The sequence below is a fragment of the Poecilia reticulata genome, chromosome 22 (assembly GCF_904066995.2).
Source record: "Poecilia reticulata chromosome 22, P_reticulata-male-v2, whole genome shotgun sequence".
NCBI lineage: Eukaryota > Metazoa > Chordata > Actinopteri > Cyprinodontiformes > Poeciliidae > Poecilia > Poecilia reticulata.
Window position 1 is genome coordinate 13,089,782 of NC_088851.1, and position 18,215 is coordinate 13,107,996.

At 37.7% G+C, this 18,215-nt stretch overlaps 1 protein-coding gene across 4 annotated transcripts in view; it reads right to left on the reverse strand.

Annotated features, from left to right (window-relative positions):
* The window catches only part of alk (ALK receptor tyrosine kinase), a 434,911-nt gene that overhangs the window by 61,557 nt on the left and 355,139 nt on the right, over window positions 1-18,215 (reverse strand). For all 4 annotated transcript variants that reach the window (XM_081603121.1, XM_081603122.1, XM_081603118.1 and 1 more), the window contains exons 6-8: window positions 14,200-14,331; window positions 5,176-5,304; window positions 3,412-3,515 (exon numbers count right to left, since the gene is read on the reverse strand). In XM_081603121.1, the coding sequence (XP_081459247.1) occupies window positions 3,412-3,515; window positions 5,176-5,304; window positions 14,200-14,331 (365 nt within the window). The remainder of the gene's footprint in view (window positions 1-3,411; window positions 3,516-5,175; window positions 5,305-14,199; window positions 14,332-18,215) is intronic.

Genomic DNA, 18,215 nt, shown 5'->3' on the forward strand with positions numbered 1-18,215 from the left:
GCAGCTCTTGAGAATAAGCTACTCTAGGTTATTTAGTTCTTGGAAGGCCACTCTGTCTGGGTCATGTTTTTGATTCTGTCTAATTGGAAGGAGTTTAAGTGTCTACAATCGTGTTCATTAGTGAATGTAGTACAGATGTATGAACTGGGGTCATCTGCAGTTTAGTGGACACCACTCTGGTCTGTTAATATAAAGAAATAACCCACTCACAGAACAAAGGTCTACATTTAAAAAGGCCATATGCATTCCACATTCACCTCGTGGCCAGTTGTGAATAATCGTTCTGACTGTACAATGACAGACTTCAGATACTTTTAAAACTAGTTTTCTAATTATTTCATTCTGATGTCCAGCAACAATCTCTTCTCTAAGGTCTTTGCTGGGGTCTTTTCATCTTAGTGTCACATGAATATGAACCTGTACACTAAACAAACAAATAACAGAAAACCTTTTTTTATAAATGTGGTCAAATTATTATTATTTTTCATTTTGGCTTCATCTTTATTGAAGAAGTGACAGTATGGAATATGCTGTGTGTTTTATTTTGTGGGTTAGATTCCAAACATTTTAGCACAAGGTAAAGAGAAGATGCAGTTTTAAAATGTCTTATATGGAAGTGAAAGAGGATGCAATGTCTTTTCACCATTAAACAAAGTGCAGCTGGTGGTGTACAATGACTCATACAATGGAGCTGTAAGAAACAGAGGTGGAAGCTGGGCTTGGGTCAGATGTGGGCCTTTATGAACGGAAGTAGCTTCATGCCAGAGTATGACAGATGCTATTTTTGGTTTAAGTGCAGAGAAGACCAGAGTTGTATTGGATGTAGAGTAAGCATATGATAGGGAGGAGAGAGAGGAGCTGTGGTATTCCATGAGGTTGTCTGGAGAGGCAGAGAAGTATGTTATAGTGGTGACAGATATGAAAGAGGTCTGTAAAAGACAGCAGTGAGGTGTGCTGTAGGAGTGACAGGAGATCATGGTGGAGGTATCGGCTCTAAGCCCCTTCTTGTTTACTTTGGTAATGGAGAGACTAGCACATGAGGTTAGGCAGGAGTCTCCATGGGCTATGATATTTGCAGATGACATTGTTGATGTGCAGAATGAGCAGGGCGCAGTTAAACGAAAAGCTAGATAGGTGGAGGCATGTACTGGACAAGAGAGGAATGAAGATCAGTTGCAGCAAGAAAGAATACAGGTATGTGAATGAGAAGGGAAAGGTGACAGGGAGTATAAGCAAAGAATGTAGATGACTAATTGCTCAGGATCAGTGGTCCAGACCAGAAAAAGAGTGTGTGTAAAAGAGGTGAAGAAGCTTTTGCAAGAAGGTTGGAATGGGTGGAGAAAAGTGTCAGGTGTGATAGAAATAAAGGAGTACAAAGGAGTAGTGAGAGCAGCGATGTTGTGTGGTTTAGAGACGTTACCAATGAGGAAAAAAACAGGAGGCAGAGTTAGAGGCTGCAGAGCTCAAGATGCTGAGTTTCTCTTTAGGAGTGATGAGGATAGATAAGATCATGAATGAGTACATGAGAGGGACAGCTCATGTCCAGACTGAGATGGTTTGGACATGTTCAGAGGAGAGACATTGATTACACCAGTAGGAGGATGCTGAGGTTGGGGACGCCAGGCTGGAGGCTAAGGGGAAAACCAGAAAGGAGATTTATGTGAGTGGTGTAAGGGTAGAAGATGCAGTGAATCATTAAGCCCACTCTTGTATTTTTAAAATGTTTTTTTTTTTATTTATTGAATGTAATATTCCAAATTTTATATGCCATATTTTTTTCAGCTGTAAGTGGAAAATCATCATAATCAACAGAAATAAAGGCTTTCACACATCCATTATGTGTAATTAATCTATAAAATGTGTTTCACTTGGTTCCTAAAATAAATGAAGTTTTGAAATGTATCTATTTATACTCTGAGTACAGTTAATAAAAATCAACCTGGGTTATTAATTGGATTTTTGTGGGGTGAAATGGCACATCTCTGACTCAGCATAAATTGGTGTCGGCAATACTATGCCAAAACTAATTTACAAATAAAACATAACATTTTGTCACAGTAAAAAGAAAGTTAAATGTAAACGTTGTGAATCTCAGAGCCAACTAAATATTGTAATTTCCCTGTTTAAATGGGGCAGACTCTGAAGTGGTACTAAATGCATCACTTCCTGGCATTACACTTGTTGATAGAAATCTCTATAAGTATGTTGGGCATCAAGGCTGGAAGCATTTTATGACATGGAAGCTCTAACAGTTGACCTGACTCTTAGGTGCAAGTCAGCATCCTGAACAAAGTTATCCAGGAGTGGAGAAAAAGCATCAAACTCAACAAATTAGGATTAAATGGAAGGATTTAAAGGGCTAATACTGAATTTTGTCTCATCTTAGTCTGTTTGCCCTAAAGCTCTGAGGTAACAGAGTATAGAGGCGGCCTCAGCTACTGCTCACAGACATCGGGCGTCTCTACTGTGCCCTACATTGCAGGTGCTGTTTTAACGATATTTCCAGTGCTCTGTGAGTTCTGAAAATGCTTATAGTCTGACCCTTTGACCCGCAGATCTACCTCTTTGTTCCATCTATTCTGCATTAAGCTCTAACCTCTAGTTTCTGACTGTTCCTCCATGCGTAAATGTTCAAAGAAGCATGCTAAGGGTGAAGAGGTTGTTGAAAAGGTCAGGGCACAGAGCAGAAATAAAACAAATAAGCAAACCTCTATACCACAGGATATATACAACTTCACTCCAGAACACATTGGAGGTTTTAAAAATGCATGAGTTTTACAACCTGTGGTCACCTTCTCTTTGAATCTTTTGAAACACAAAAATTTCAGAGCTCAGACTCTCTTTTCTTTGCTTTCTGAGTTTCTGACCACATTTATAACTAAATTAAATTCCCCCACAAACTTGAAACTGGAAAACTTATTTGTTTTGCTGCTCCTCCATAAAAGAATGATTTTATGCCCTTATGTTCCTAATAAATGTCTGGAGAGGAATCAGCTGACTCACATCTCCATGAGCGACCGTGGCTCTGTGGATAGAGTAGTCATCTTGTGATCAGAAGGTTGTAGGTTCAATTCCAGCTTCCTCCTGCCATGTGTCGATGTGTCCATGGGCAAGGCTCCTAACCCCAAATTACCTACCAATCTGCATATCGGTGTATAAATGTGAGTGCGAATGGGTGAATGTGACTCTAGTGTAAAGCGCTTTGAGTGGTCAAAATGATTGGAAAAGCCATTTACCATCAAAACCAACACGCAGTTTTGAAAATTTAACAGCACGACACTAAAAATCTTAATTTCCCCCCCAAAACTTCAGGAAACAAAAGGCAATGAATGAAACTGGTTCGGGTTTTGTTGTAAACTATAAATGAACAGAAGGAAAAAAGAGAAGAAAAAAAATACCACAGGGACTCACCGTGCAGGGAGAGTTTCTTAGAGGAGGGGGGAAGAGAGGACTCTTGAGCAGCGCTGAGCCCCGCTGACTTTTGGAATGGCCCCCCTCTGTTGTAAATGTTACCCCTTTGCAAAAACACACACATAACACAGGTATGAAGGAGCACAATATAAAATAATCAACTGTACACTCAAAGTGAAGACAAATTAAACCAGACACTTGCATACACCATATAAGGGTGATAAGTATTTTTTTTTTTCTCACCGTCTGTCACTAAATCAGAAAATCTTTTCTTGTTTTAGGTCAGTTAGGATGAGCAAAAGTATTTGTATTTGCTAAATGTCAAAAACCTGAGTGGAATAAATTCTAATTCATACTTACAGACATTTTCTGTGAGCACAATGCTACCAAATATTACTCTATTTGGATATTTGGTAACATTGCCTTTAACTTTATGACTTGGGGTCAATTGTTTTTCCACAAATAGCTCACTGTACTTAGCTGAGTTTTTGGCCCATTTCCAATGACAGAACTCAGCCAGGTCTGCTTCCACTCACTCTCACGTCACAAACTGGGGTCAAACCTTTCTGATGACCCTTCCAAAACACTTACAAAAACTCACATGTGTACAAAGTGGTTTGCTCATTTAAGATGACGCTAAAAATAATTCCAGATAATGTTCCTTCCTTCCTCATAATGATGCATTTTGTAAAGGGCACCAGCCTTGCTGCAAATAATGCACCCAGCATGATGCTGTAACCTCCCACAGTTTGGATTGGAAGCTTCCCGGTTTGCTTTCAAACCTGGTGACAATGATTGTAGCCAGACATTTAATTTTAGTTTTATTAGAACATACATGTCTGCTAAAGGGAAGTCTTTGCCTCTCAGTATATTTGCAAACTATAATTGACTTTCTATGTTGCTTTTGGAGTAATGCCGGCTTCCTCTCTTACTAGCCATCCATCCCATGTTTCACCTGGATAATGACATTCAGTTTTACAAGTTTTATTTTGTTCTGAGATTGATATGCATCTTTTAAAATAAAACATATTCATTCAAAACATGTCTCCTTCCTTAAAGATGTGGTGGATGGACCGCTCAAAGGAATAATAATATCTTAATTAAAAGAATGTGATAAAAACATTAATTATTTTGTCATTTTGCAAAGAGAACAATTTTTCTGTAATCTTACCAGACCTGAAACAAAAATATTTTAATCTCATTTAATGTCAGACAGTGAGAAAAATGGCAATATGTATTTTATACCATGTATGTAAATATATGATTTCAACAGGATGTGATTGTGTTCAACAAACTTTAAACAAAACCGTTCTATTTTTCTGCATATCATTAATTTGTCTCCGTTTTTGTGCACCGCTGCTTAAGCATTCCAAAGAAATTAATTGACAGTGACTGAAGTTAACATCACAGTAGGGATGAAAACAACAGATTTATTCGCTCCTCAAAAATCAATAAATACATTTTCGGCCGACCCTTCACAATAAGGCCAGCTCTCCACAGCCACTTAAACCCAGTGGGATTCTGTTTGTTCCAGTGTTCTGACCACTGATCAAGCCAAGAAATACTTTGTCTGGCACATCTGAAGTCTCAGTTGTTCCAAATTCACAAAGTCAATATGTTCAAGGTTAGCTTTGTGTTATTTTGCAGTTTGAAAATCCCGATATTTGCCTCTTTGAAGTCTGTCTCTGTACGGCTCACCTAGACTTCTGAGAGGCTGCAAATGAATGTTAATACGATTACATCAGAGACACGTGTGATACCGACCCGATGAGGGGCAGCTCTGCCTGGTTCCTTTAGATGGGGATCGTCTCCAGAAGAGGTTTCGACCAGGAACTGACTGCCAGCTGCAATCGCCCTCTTCAAAAGAGCAGTAGCTACCGTTGAGAAAGTTTCCTGGAAAGAGATAGGAGAGAATATCTCAGTGATTTATGTATAACGAAGCAAGAAAGTGGACTCATCACTGGCAGCCAAACATCCAAGGAGAAAGAGAACAGGGAGTTGAGTGACATGTAAAGGCGGAGAGGCTCAAAAAAGAAATAGTAGATATGGAGAGCAGGGTAATGGCCCACAGGATTTGATGTGGTGATGAAAACTGTGGAAGTGGTGCAGAGAAATCTCAGATTCACTCCAAGTGGGAAACTGGACAGAATAAAAGTTGAATCCACTGAGAAGAAACAAGATTTGGTGACATAATATCGGTGAAAAACAAAGCCAGTGATTATATCGGCATTAAGTTTACACACGCGAAATCACGGATTAAAGTTTCTGATCTCATCTTCCAATTTTCATGTTCACACAAGAAGACTTGATGCTCAATTCTGATTTTTTACTCAAATAAATTTTTTTCTCTTTGCGTGATTGTTGACGAGGCTGCAATCGGACTTTTGTGTGGACAGTTTGCAACCCCAAAGCGACCCACAGGCACAGAACAAGAACATAGACATCACACAGCAACAAAATGATTACTGAAATAATAACGAATGTTGCCGTTTCTGGGTTGATTTTAATTTGTTGAGCGATGGGAGTCAGCTGTATCAAACCAAGACCATCATAGGATGAAGGAAGCTAGGAAAACAGAAAGTTGCATATTGGCTTTAGTCATTATTTATAGTCATTATGACACAAGACTCACATAAAAAGTCAGATAAAATGCGACACTTTGAAAACTATCAAATACGTATCCGATTTAGTACCACATATGGAAATTACACAAATCTGACATTTTTATTTTTTATTTTTGTGAAAAGATTGGAATTGGGAAAAAAATGATTTGTGTTGTATTTTCTTGCTGTGTGAACGTAGAATATCGCATCAACTTTTAGGACAAAATGTTTATTTACTACATCATATAGTCCATCCACTAATATGTGTCTAAAGAAAGTTGATGAAGAGAACTCAAACGTGTTTCAAAGGTACTGAAAAACTGCAGAGTCTATTATTGTTGACCACTTTACCATCTTCTATTGTTATACATTAGAAAAGTTCAAAAGAAAAATAAATAGCTTAAAAAGGTCCAAGTCAGAGAACAACAATGAGTACTTCCCATCATAAGGACCTTGTAGTGCTGCAAGAAACTCTTCTCACTCCAGATGAGGTAATAACACAATTTAGTTAAAAGCATTCCACTCTGCATTCATTCATTTATTGACAGCGTGAGTTTCAGGAAAGTGATCCACTTCTTGTGGAACAGAGTAATGCGGGTTTAAGTGCAGTTTAAAGTGTTCATTTGTACCATTTGATGTGAAATCAGTGAAACACAAAAAGCCTCTATTTAGCCTCAGGAGTTCTTAAATGTTTATTTTAAAAGATGAAAAATGTTAACTTTCTCTTCAAGGACTTCTGGAGTGATTTTTATAAATAACTTTGGTCACTTTGAAACCTTTTTAACTTTTCTGTGATTTCAATTTCTTATTTGCAATCAAAAACCTCTTAGTGTTATTGTTGTTTGTCTGCACGTTTTTAATTGCGAGTTCATTTCACTTTAAGCTGTGTGTTGTGTTACCCAGATCAACGTTCCGGGCAGCTCTGTGTAAAAAGGCAGAGTTTATTTTGGTCAGTGCATTTACTCTTCTGGGACTAATAGGGAAAAAATAAGGAGCAAGAGATTGTTCTTTATTTCTTTTACAATAAAAAACAATATCTACATGTAATTACTGTGTTTTTGTCTTAATTTGAATCTATTTTTCAAGTTTTATATTTTTACATTTAAATTGGAAGATTTCTTATTATATTTATGAAAATAAAAAAAGGATAATAAACAAGCACTAGAAAAGCTTACTCTGACCTTTCAGACATTGTAAAAAAAAGGACTGATTAGCAAAAAACTAAACAAACCAAGAAAAACAAAAGAAACCATCCATGAGCCTCGTATTTTTTTTTTTTTTGCTTCTTCTTACCAAAACAAAAAACAAAAAAAAAAAGAAGAAAGAAAGAAAACAAAAATCCACCTTAAGATTTTCAGCCAGGAATGTAGTATGCTGCTCTGTAACTGCTGAAGTTTCAGACATATTTCCCTTAAAATGTTAGGAAAGAGTTAGGAAAGAGAAAACAAAACCCTCTGGCCAATTTCGAGTCTCCATATGAACACCATGATCAGCCATAACATTTAAACCACAGAAAGCAGGGCTCAGCTGGGAAACCCACAAATAAAAACAAATATTAACCTACTGCTTACAAATATTCCTCTTATGATCTAAGAAAATATTGTGAATTTCATCTATATTTAATCATTATGTATTGCCCACTTTCACTTGAACCATGAAATCAAAACCTTCAGTCTTTTGTTTCAAAGCTTTATTATTACAAAGTTAACTTTATGATTCTTTCATATAAAAGCTGTTGGGGATCGGGGCCTTTTCACAGATCATGTGCTAATAATCATAAAGGAGATATTCTTTTGGTGAACCAGGCAGGCCAACTAAAGCCATCTTAGATTGGCAATTTTATAGCAGCAACATGTTTTGAATTTAAAAACAAACAGACATTACTCAATGGAACATGTCTGTTGCAAACAACCTACATTTCCTACAAAAACTTCACTGTATCTCGTGACTATAATAACCTTGCCTTGCATGAACCAGTCACTGAGATGATATGCATAAAAAAGTCATATATATCATCATGTCATGCTGTCATGCATGGTGTCTGAACATAAACATCTGGGATGGTTAAGTATTTATAAATGTCACATTTTTAATTTCAGGTGAAGGGTAACTTAAAAAAAGAAAAGAAAAAAACTTAGTTTGTGACATTCAAGGTTTTAAAAGAAAACATGAAGCAGGCCTCTCCACTCATTTGGAGGAAAACTGAAAGGTCTGAAATAAAGTCCAGTTTGCCTAGCAGGACTTCGCACAATTATCAGCATCCTGTAGTTGAAACCACAGAAGTATGAGACAAGATTGACAGCAAAAAAAAAAGTGTTTTTCTCCAAAACACTGCATGAAAAGAAAAGACTGATTGGCCAATAAAGTTGCCAGCAACCCTGAAAGAGCTGCAGACATTTGTGCAAAGTGCTGATTGTGTTCTCTGTGTGATAATCTACTGTATTCTTCATAGGTCAGACGGAAATGTAAAAGGTTGCAAGACAAAACACAATTCCTCCAGGACTGAGATGAGCAGCATTTTGAGACATTTCTAAAACATAATGTTCGGCACGCAAAAAAAAAAAAAGAAAAAAAGAAAAAAAAATCCACTGTGTATCACTTACACAATAAATAAATAGATAAACCACAACTACAGTGAAACATTATGGTGGCAACAGCATGCAGTTGGCTTTGACAACAATATGAGCAGCTCCAAATGTCAGTCAGTTTTGAGACAAAACCTCCTGGTGTTTTCTAAAAGGCTGAAGATGGACTTTATGCTTCAGTACCTTGGTGAGTGTAAATGCCAAAAATCAGCAAAGTATCAGAATATCATCAGAATGTTTCAGAGTGACAGAGATTTACCTGCAAACATCTTAAACATTGGGAGAACACAGAAAATGTACCGACTCAAAATGTGGTATGGACGGCGATAAATGATTACCAACGATAACAGGATTGTGTTTTAAAATCAGAAGATTCTTTAACAAAGTGTTAATTTTAGTAAGTGGTAAATTAGTTGCTTTAGAAACTGTGGATTTTGTAGGAGTTCAGATTTTCACTACACAGTTAATCTGGAAAATACTCAAAGGTAACTTAGAAAGCTTCATGTGATTTTTGTTCAGCTGAAGAAAATGCTGTAAATGTAACGCAGACTGAACTGAAAACTCGAGTGCCAAAGTCCTGCAACTTCTCCTGCCTGAATCAAAAGGCTAAATTACCCCCTTGTCAAGTTTTGCAAATACCTATTCATTAATTATCTATTTGATTCAGGTGTGATGAAGCAGATATGAATCCAAAGTTTGAACTACAGCGACACTCTGTGCTAGGATCACAGACCCAGACCCAAACTAAAGTTTTAAGATGCATGAGGGGTTCTCAAGTCTCTGGAGGAGACTTTAGTCGACCTTTGGATTTCCTGTTTTGCTTTTAGACTTAAGAAGTGACATTTAATTATTGATGTTAGCGGTTGACTTGTGATTTGATCTCGTAGGACAGCTGTTGATACCAGGTGTGAATCAGACCTTGGGTGTCAAAGCGAGACGCAGCGCTTTTTTTTTTCTCCATAATCAGTGATTTAACAGTTAGTAAGAGAAATAAAAAGCTAGACAGAAAAGTATCTTGGGCTGATTCTGGTATTTGAATAAACTACAGTATTTTAATACTTTACATTTACAATTAAATAAATTGCTTTAGGAAATTATGCACATTTTAATTGATTGCAAAAACCAATTAATGTCTGCAATTCTTACATATTTTTGGAGCAATGTTACCCTTGAAAGATCTTCCCATAGCAAGACAGTTCCTGGTTAAATAAATGCTGAATAAATATAATTGAAAAAAAAAACAAAAACTCAAACACCCCTTATATTATGGCTTCTTACGCTTTGATGCAAAGCAGCGTTTCCAATTTGTTACGGGGCAAATGTGGAGCTGGAAGGCAGTGGGGCGTCTGCTGAATTTAGCCGGGCTGAGATCAAGCAGAGGAAGCTGGGACTCTCAGAGAGTTGAGGATGTGTTTGTGCATAATGATGCGATAGTAGGATGGTGAGGGATCATCCATGGGGACTCAGGCTTCCTTATATGTCGGGAATCTTTGTGATTGACACCAGCTGAGCTTGTTCCTCCAGCCTCTTTCTGCTTTTTCCCATTAATGAGCCTTGGCAGAGCTTATAAAGGATTTAAATAGATCAAATCAGAGGCAGATAACTGGTGGATAGATCATAGAGAATAGGGTATCAGAGAGGAGATGCTATGTGATACGAGTGCCAGGGGGTAATCAGGATGGGTGACTGATGAATATGGAATGAATTACAGACATGCAGGTACAAACGTAGGCAAAACAAAAGACATATGCTGGTTTAAAGGTGGTCTGATCAGCATTGGTCCTTGATTTTAATAAAGTTAAAAGATAACGGTTGTGTTTCTTAGTTTTGAGGACAGTTAACAGCTGGTGTTTGAGTAGTCTTACGTAACTAACAGGGCAGTGACATTTCCCACCAGGCAACACATTTTTCTCAGCTAAATGATTAGTTTTTACCTTCCTTTTAGGCAAAACAAACGTGTAAAAAGAAAACAGAACAGAAAATATTTGCATTTTGAGATTTTATTCCCAATCCTAATCGTCAGTCTATAGGCCTGTCAATCCACCCATCAAGGTATGTAAATCTATATATTTGATCTGTTGATCTCCTTATTCTTCCATAAACCTGCTGAAAACTTTTTTTTTGGAGTGAAAAAAAATCATTTTTTTCTAGATATGCTAAAATAAACATAATTAATAACAATGTTCAGATTGGATTTAAACAATACCATGGTAGGAAACAAGTGTTTTAAAAATAATTTAGCAATTAGCAAAGTTTTAACTGTCCACTCAAGAAACCTCGCTATGAAGGGCTGGTGCAGAAGATCATCATCATCATCATCATCATCATCATCATCATCATCATCATCATCATCGTCATCATCGTCATCATCATCATCATCATCATCGTGTTAACTTTAAAGCATCTGCTCTAAAGTTTTACAACACTTTCTCTGTCTATGGCCCCACTTCACTATGGAGTTCCTCATGGACCAGTTGTTGGCCCCATCAAATTGTTCCCTTTGGATTCATCATAACCACAATATTTATTTTATTTCTCATCCAGATGTTATTGTCATCACCCGGAAAATATGATGCAAGGAGACACTGAATGTTTTTCTGAACTGATCAGGAGTTATAAACAGATATTTGAACTGAAATCTTCACAACAAAACACAAAGTTATTCACTTTGATTTCTGCTTGGTTGAATTACTGCAGCTGCATTTAGGCTAAGACAACACTGTAAAACATTTGCAGGTGGTTTAATTGAAAATTCAAGTGAAGTGGAAAATTGTTTTGGTTTTAATTTAGAAATTAAAGATCATCAAGTGAATTTGACAACAAGAGAAAACATTGTTTAAACATTGTTTTTTATTCTCACAGCTCATTAATCTTCAATCTTGGAGACCATTACGCAAGAAAACTGCCCTCACCTAGTTGAACAAGGACACATTTCTGTATTATTTTCACTCATGTTATCAAGTTGAAATAGCATATTATTTTAAATTAGATTATAAATTCATGACTTGGTAATACATTTTACTAAACATCAAACTGAATTCTGCTCAGAAACATTTATTTTGAGCTTCAGCAATGTGAGAAGACAGAAGTTGGTAGACACAATTAAATGAGGCTCAGTTTTTTTGCTGCTTATATCAGGTACAATAAATTGCTTCCTGACGAATGATAAGAGTAAGGAAACAGCACTTCCTGTTTGGTATTGGATTCAATTCAGGATTATATTGTTTTTCTTTAGAGTTCTGCATGGGTTAAGCATTGTTCACTTAATGGCATTTTGAAATACCGGATTTAAGCAAGAACACTTGGATCTACTAACTAGATGCCCTTGAATGCCCAGCAAAACACACAAAAACAGGGGTGACACTGATTACTTTGGTTGGACCCATTCTGCGGCAGAACTCACCAGGGCAGATACTGTAAAGATTCATCAGACATGGGATTTTTTGAGGGTTTTCATTCCAAAAATATTTCTGTTTTACTTATATTCTGTGTTTTTAATCATAATTTACAAGTTTAATTTTATTTCACTGTTTCAGGATATATATATATATATATATATATATATATATATATATATACTGTTTTAAATCTCTCCCTCCCTCCTATTCTATAAGTTCTCTTAGAGGACAGAGAACTGTGGAAATGTTGAGTCTGGACAAGTGTGGAACATGACCTGATGAATAGAAACAGTAGGAACCCTAAAAACATAAACCTTGTTCAAAAAAAAATAATAAACCAGATCATCGACACATAAAATCCAACTTTTATTTCTGACAGACTAATTTATTCCAAATGTGGATGTGTGTCTTCCAAAATCAAAATGTTATACACACATACAGTTATTACATTCACAGAGAGATTACACCCTTGGGTTTGCCTCTCAAGCCAATTAGCGCTAATAAATCCTCTCGCAGCAGAAAGGGAATCTGCGCCTGGCTGGGATTTTCACCCTATCGTTACCCTCTTATCTCCCGGCTCCCATTGTGCGCAAACCTACACACACACAGGAGTAGGCATCATTTTAATAAGCAGCACAAGGGGAGGCTGACCTGCATTGTGGGTACAGGCAAATTAATTCTGGTCGCTTTAATGTAGGTAAAAAAAAACAACAAGAATTAATCCTCAACTTTGTTGTTGCTATTCTGTTCAACGGTATACGTGAGACTCCTGAGCTGCGCACACAGAAATCTCAGAGACAATTTAAAGCTGTGTTCATGCGGGCGGCGCTATAAAAAGATTCAGCGAACGCACAAGCAGACACACACAATAAGCGCCCGGCCTCGGGGACTTGTGAATAAGATGTCAGCATAGTTGGCTAGCGTTGCTCCTAAGCCCTGAGAAAAGCAGAAAACAAATGTGCAAAGAGATAGAAATACCAACTACGGAATATGTCAAGGGTGAGAACTGCTAGCCAAGCATATCTTCTGTGCCCTTATTTTGGGCTTTTTCCCCTGCGCTTCAGTCAGGAGGGCACACAAACACGGTCAGCTGTGATGGGTGGGTTTGCTTCCTTAAAGGTGATTTTCCACAATTCACCTGAATCAATGGGCAGCAGAGTAACAATGGCGGCATAAACCTTGAGCACTTGTCCCTTCCCATAATACTGAAATGATTTATAATCATTTATATAAATCTTAGATAAAGCCCTTTCGTTATTTTTATGGGATTGTTTTGTTTAAATTTGATCTATTTTTGATCTGAATCATCAGGAAATCCCTCAGTCCTGCACAGCTGTAGTTATCCTGCCAGCAGTCAGCAGTGATTTTCTGCTTTGTTTGGGGACGCCTTCCTATTTGCACAAACAATAAATCTGCACCAGCACCGCCGTACCAAGTGGGTGTATATACAATCATTCAATGTTTTGTTTTTTTTTAGAAACACAATCTTATAACTGAATATTTCACACCTTTGACCAGGATGCAACTTGTTGGTTATCAAAACTGAGCTTGTTCTCAGTGATGCATGTAAGGAATGAGAGAAAAGGTTTTTGTCTAAGGTGACTCTGAGAACATCATCTCATCCGTTGACTATCCAAAAACATTTTTCTCATCCTCCTAGAAATGTTTTTTTTTTTTCTCCACTTTGTATTTGAGTTACTATATTTCTTTATGGAGTAAGCCAACCCATAAGACATCTTAAAATGCTCTCTATTTCTTTGACTTTTATCAACACGTCATTACAGCTGTTCAGAAAGTAACTTGTGTTTTTTCATTTATTTTACTTATGTAACATGGTGTTATGCTATACAATTGTCCCTATGTAATCTTAGATTGTTTATTACTTTTCTTTGCCATCTATCGGAGGTCTCGAGAACAAGTGCCGTGTTGAGCCCTCCATCCTGGTCACAGCTACAGTAAAAAAAAGTTTTATTATTTATTCATGTCTGATGTTTTATTAAGCTGCCAATGTTGTCAGTGGATAAAGTATTTAATAGAACAGATACAAAATAATTATGAGTGCAATATGTCTCACTGTAGCTGGCTTAAAAACCAGATTAATAAGGTCCTCCAGAAATCTGTTCTGTCCCTGTAAAGTTTTTTCTTCATGCCCCAGCTATGGTTCAGGTACGTCATTGCGTTAACGTGTCCCGCTCTACTCACGGCAACGGTTGCCTTCGTCGTCTCCGAGCGGGCAGTCTTTGCTGAAGTCACAGAGTTTGTCCAGAGGGATCGCCGGCCCCTGGTAGCAGTGGTACTGTCCCTCCAGGGTGATGTTTGGGCCTGGTGAGGACGCTGAGAGAATAAGAAGAGCGAAGCAAAGTTAAGGTGGAGCGTTTTCACAGTGTAGTCACGAATGAGTAAACCACCTGAGTCGAGGATTAAGCTTGTTTTCTGAACATCCCAGAGAGATTTAATGCATTGCTTTAGACAGAAAACTTAAATCTGCAGCTCTGAGAAAGTATAACTAACAAACATAAAAAAAGTTTAGAGTACATTAGTTTGTGAGGAAGGCCAATACAACTCATGACATCCGTAGACTGCATGCAGCATCATAAATAACCTGAGACAGGCAGCATAAGCTGTGAATACAGTACTCATCCATCAGAAGAGGAACACAGGCAATGAAAACTATGACCTAGTTACCGTTAGCGGGCTTCACACGTGGTGTGAGCTCACACACACACACGCACGCACACACACAACTGATATCACCTGTCTTGGCAGCTCAATTGTCACCAGGTGCATTTGCATATCTATGCAAATCAGAGCCGATATCTGTAGGTTCTGGAAACTGACTGCTCACCTTCACCTTAATCACCAGAAACTGATCAGAGGAACTGAAACATAAAGCACTGATGGGGATCTTGTTTGTTTCTCTCTGTCATGAGGAAAAAAAAAAGGGGAAGTGATTATTATCACGAGTGACTGGCTGCTCTCTCTGTAGTCTGTCCTTGATCTGTAATATGCAGATTTGTTCTCTGTTCAGGCGAACTTGGAGTCGAAAGTCTGATAACAATCCCATGACACGGAGAGGCTAATGTGGAGCGAATGCTGCTAGCTGCGCTGACGAGATACGCAGGAATGCCACGACGGCTTTCATCACGACATTTTGTAATTAGTGCATTTCTGCTGCAGCTGAACTAGATGTAGGAAGTTTGGAATGACATTGAGGCATCCAAAAACTGAACAAACGAGAAAACAAAACATCAACGACAAACTTTGATTTGAAATGTTGGCAAAAATCTTATCTGTTTATGCTACCCCAAAAGTTAGAATTGCTTCATTTTTAAATCTCTAGAGAAATTTGGTCAAAATACTTCATCGTGTAAAGTGACTGACCTGCAAAAACAAGGGAAAACCTGAGGAAAGTTTTCCAGTTTCTCAGAAGGAAACGAGCGTTTGTTGGTTTCATAAACTTCAATTAGTGTGTCCCGGATGAACGTCATATGTTTTTGGCCTGTAATCATTTTAATAATTTAATTTGTTATTTCCAGAGGTTGATTACACAACTTCAAACAGCATTTTGACCACACTGTTGTTGTAGCCACCAACAAGCCTCAGGAATAATTCTCGTCAGATATTTGATCCGACTTTGCTGAAGGACTTGTAGTTAATTGAAACTAGCTGATTTCCTGCTGAATGGTGTCCTTTTTATTCTGAGGGTGACCGTTTGGGTCCAGATCTCAGAAAAGAGGTAGCATTGCTTTTGTGCTGCTATTATGGTGTTTATAGACAGGAAGCAGCAGAATGAAGGGTGGGAAACATACGGCAAAAGTCTCGAGGTCCAGAGATGAGCCCTGAATGCCTCTGTTGAAAACTAATAGCCTCCAGATATATGGGGCACTTGCTCTATTGCTACACCACAGAACCCCCACTGAAATCACTTCTTTTATCGCTTCATCTTTAGGATCTGTTTCAGCTTTCCAAGTTGTTGAATTAAGGTTAAATTAAACCATAGCCCGGTATTAAATTGCTTATTTTCAGACAGAAAAAGCTTAAGTGGACACCTGAAATTGATGTTGCCAGTATCAGCTCCGAATTAGCCACGGCCACAAAACACTAAAGATTGCACAGAAACAATTGTTTATTTACCAATGGAGGAGAGGCCAGAAATCTCAGAGTTATGGCTCATTCTCAGCGTGCTTCTGTGTCTTTTTTCTTTTTCTTTTGTGTGTGATGGAGAAGCATTAGCGCCCACTTGTAAACTGACACACCTGGTGATGGATTAAAAAGAGATTTCTCTTTTTTTGGGCGGGGGGCTGGGGAGAGGAGGTGAAAAAACACATTAGTTGGATGCCTCCCACGGCCCACTGCTGTGCCAGGAACTCTACGGCTGTGGAAAGCTACTTTAACACGTCGGTGAATGATCCACTTCACAATCTTTTTAAAATGAGCCAAAGTAAATGACTCTAATGATGAATACTCTTTTGTATCGGTCCATAGAAACAGCCTCATCGGACTCTTTTGGGAAACTAAAAGCTGTGCATAAAAATACAGCCTCAGTGACATGTGACATTAACAGGAAAATTCAATTAGCTAAGGAAAAGGGTTGTTGTATTATGCATTGGGTGTACTCGGCAGCTGCTTCTTCTTTGCAGAATCTGCTAAGAGAACAATTTATCAAATAAAGAAATAAGAGAAGTTTATCCAGAGTGAACCGAAACCTCTGGGCGTTAGACTTAAATTCATGGATTTATCTTAGTTTGGCGACAGGTGAGTAGCAACGTGTAAAATGGGTGATGCGGCTAACTTTGGGCCCCCTGAAGCAGGTAAGCGCAGCCAGACATGGCCACTGCACTGCGCGCAGACTGCAGTTCTTAAATCACACTTGTCAGATTGTGAAAACAAGTGGGTCAGTGGGGGATGAATTGCCTGTGGGATCAAGAGAGTTTTGTTATCTTTGTGTTCATGGTGTTGCTTTGGGCTTTGTGAGGAGAATGATGAATGAGAGCCGAGGAGCCGGAATATCTGCTGTTCCAACAGATACACAAACACAAGAGTGATAGTCTGATAGAGTTAGACGTCGAAATATTAGTCTTGCAAGTTTAAATGGAAAAAAAAAAAGTGCATTTCAGAGCCTAAACTATTTCAAACTGTGTTTTTGTTTTTACATAAAGAAGCTTATAAACAAACAGGCCTTGGACCAAAAATCCATATTTTCCAAAATTGTTTCCTAAAACGCGTTAAATAGGAGTTTATTACAAACAAAAATGTAATTAATTTGGATTTTATGTGAAAATCCAAAGTAATGCATAATTGCAAAGTGGAAGGAAATGAATTCCCCAAGTCAAAGTTCAGACATAAATCAAATGGAGATTCATCAGCAAGGTTTGCTGACAGACACATACCCCAAATACCTGCAGCTGGAAAAGTGAATACAAATGCATATAAAACTCTGAAAACTATGTATAATATTTACTCCCACTTAATAAGTTTGCTCTGCTTTGTGTTGGTGCATCACGTGAAATACAAAATATACTCTAAAACTTCCAGTGCCGAGTTTGGTATTTTCCAAACCTGACCTTCAAATATCTACACCTACTGCACTGGGAATATCCAAAGTGAGTGGTTCTGTCATATTTGGATGTTTCTCTGCTTTATAACACTGGATTCCAACAGCTGAATCAGCTTCTCAGCTGGTCATCTCACCCTGCAAAGGTCTGTTAATTAACCATTGATTAATTTCATAGCAGGGATGGGAAGCAGTTCAACCCAATGTGTGACTCCGTTAATGTTCCTCCATTTAACTTGTGACCAGATTATCAGTCTTAGAAAAGGAACCAAAAATCTTTGGAAATTAGCCATGGACTGAACAGAAAGTCAGTGAAGTAAAACTTTAGTTAAAAAGCTAAATGACCATGGTTTTTATTTCTGTTATAGTGTCTACAGGAAGCAAACAAAAAGGCAAACATTTCACTGGTATTTTGAAGTCTTCTTTTTAGTTCCCACTTCTGCTACAATGTCACAAAAATCTTTCAATATTAGGATTTGTAAAATTATAGTGTTGCATTTTTCAGATTTTTAAAAAAATATGTTTTTCCAGATTCATATTTGTCCTTCTAAAATTATCCCAGTTATTAATCTGACATATCTGTGCAAAAGTAAAATGAAAAATGAAAATAATTAACTTTGCAAAAGTATGCAATGTAGCAACAATGCAACGTCTTGTGTGTGTG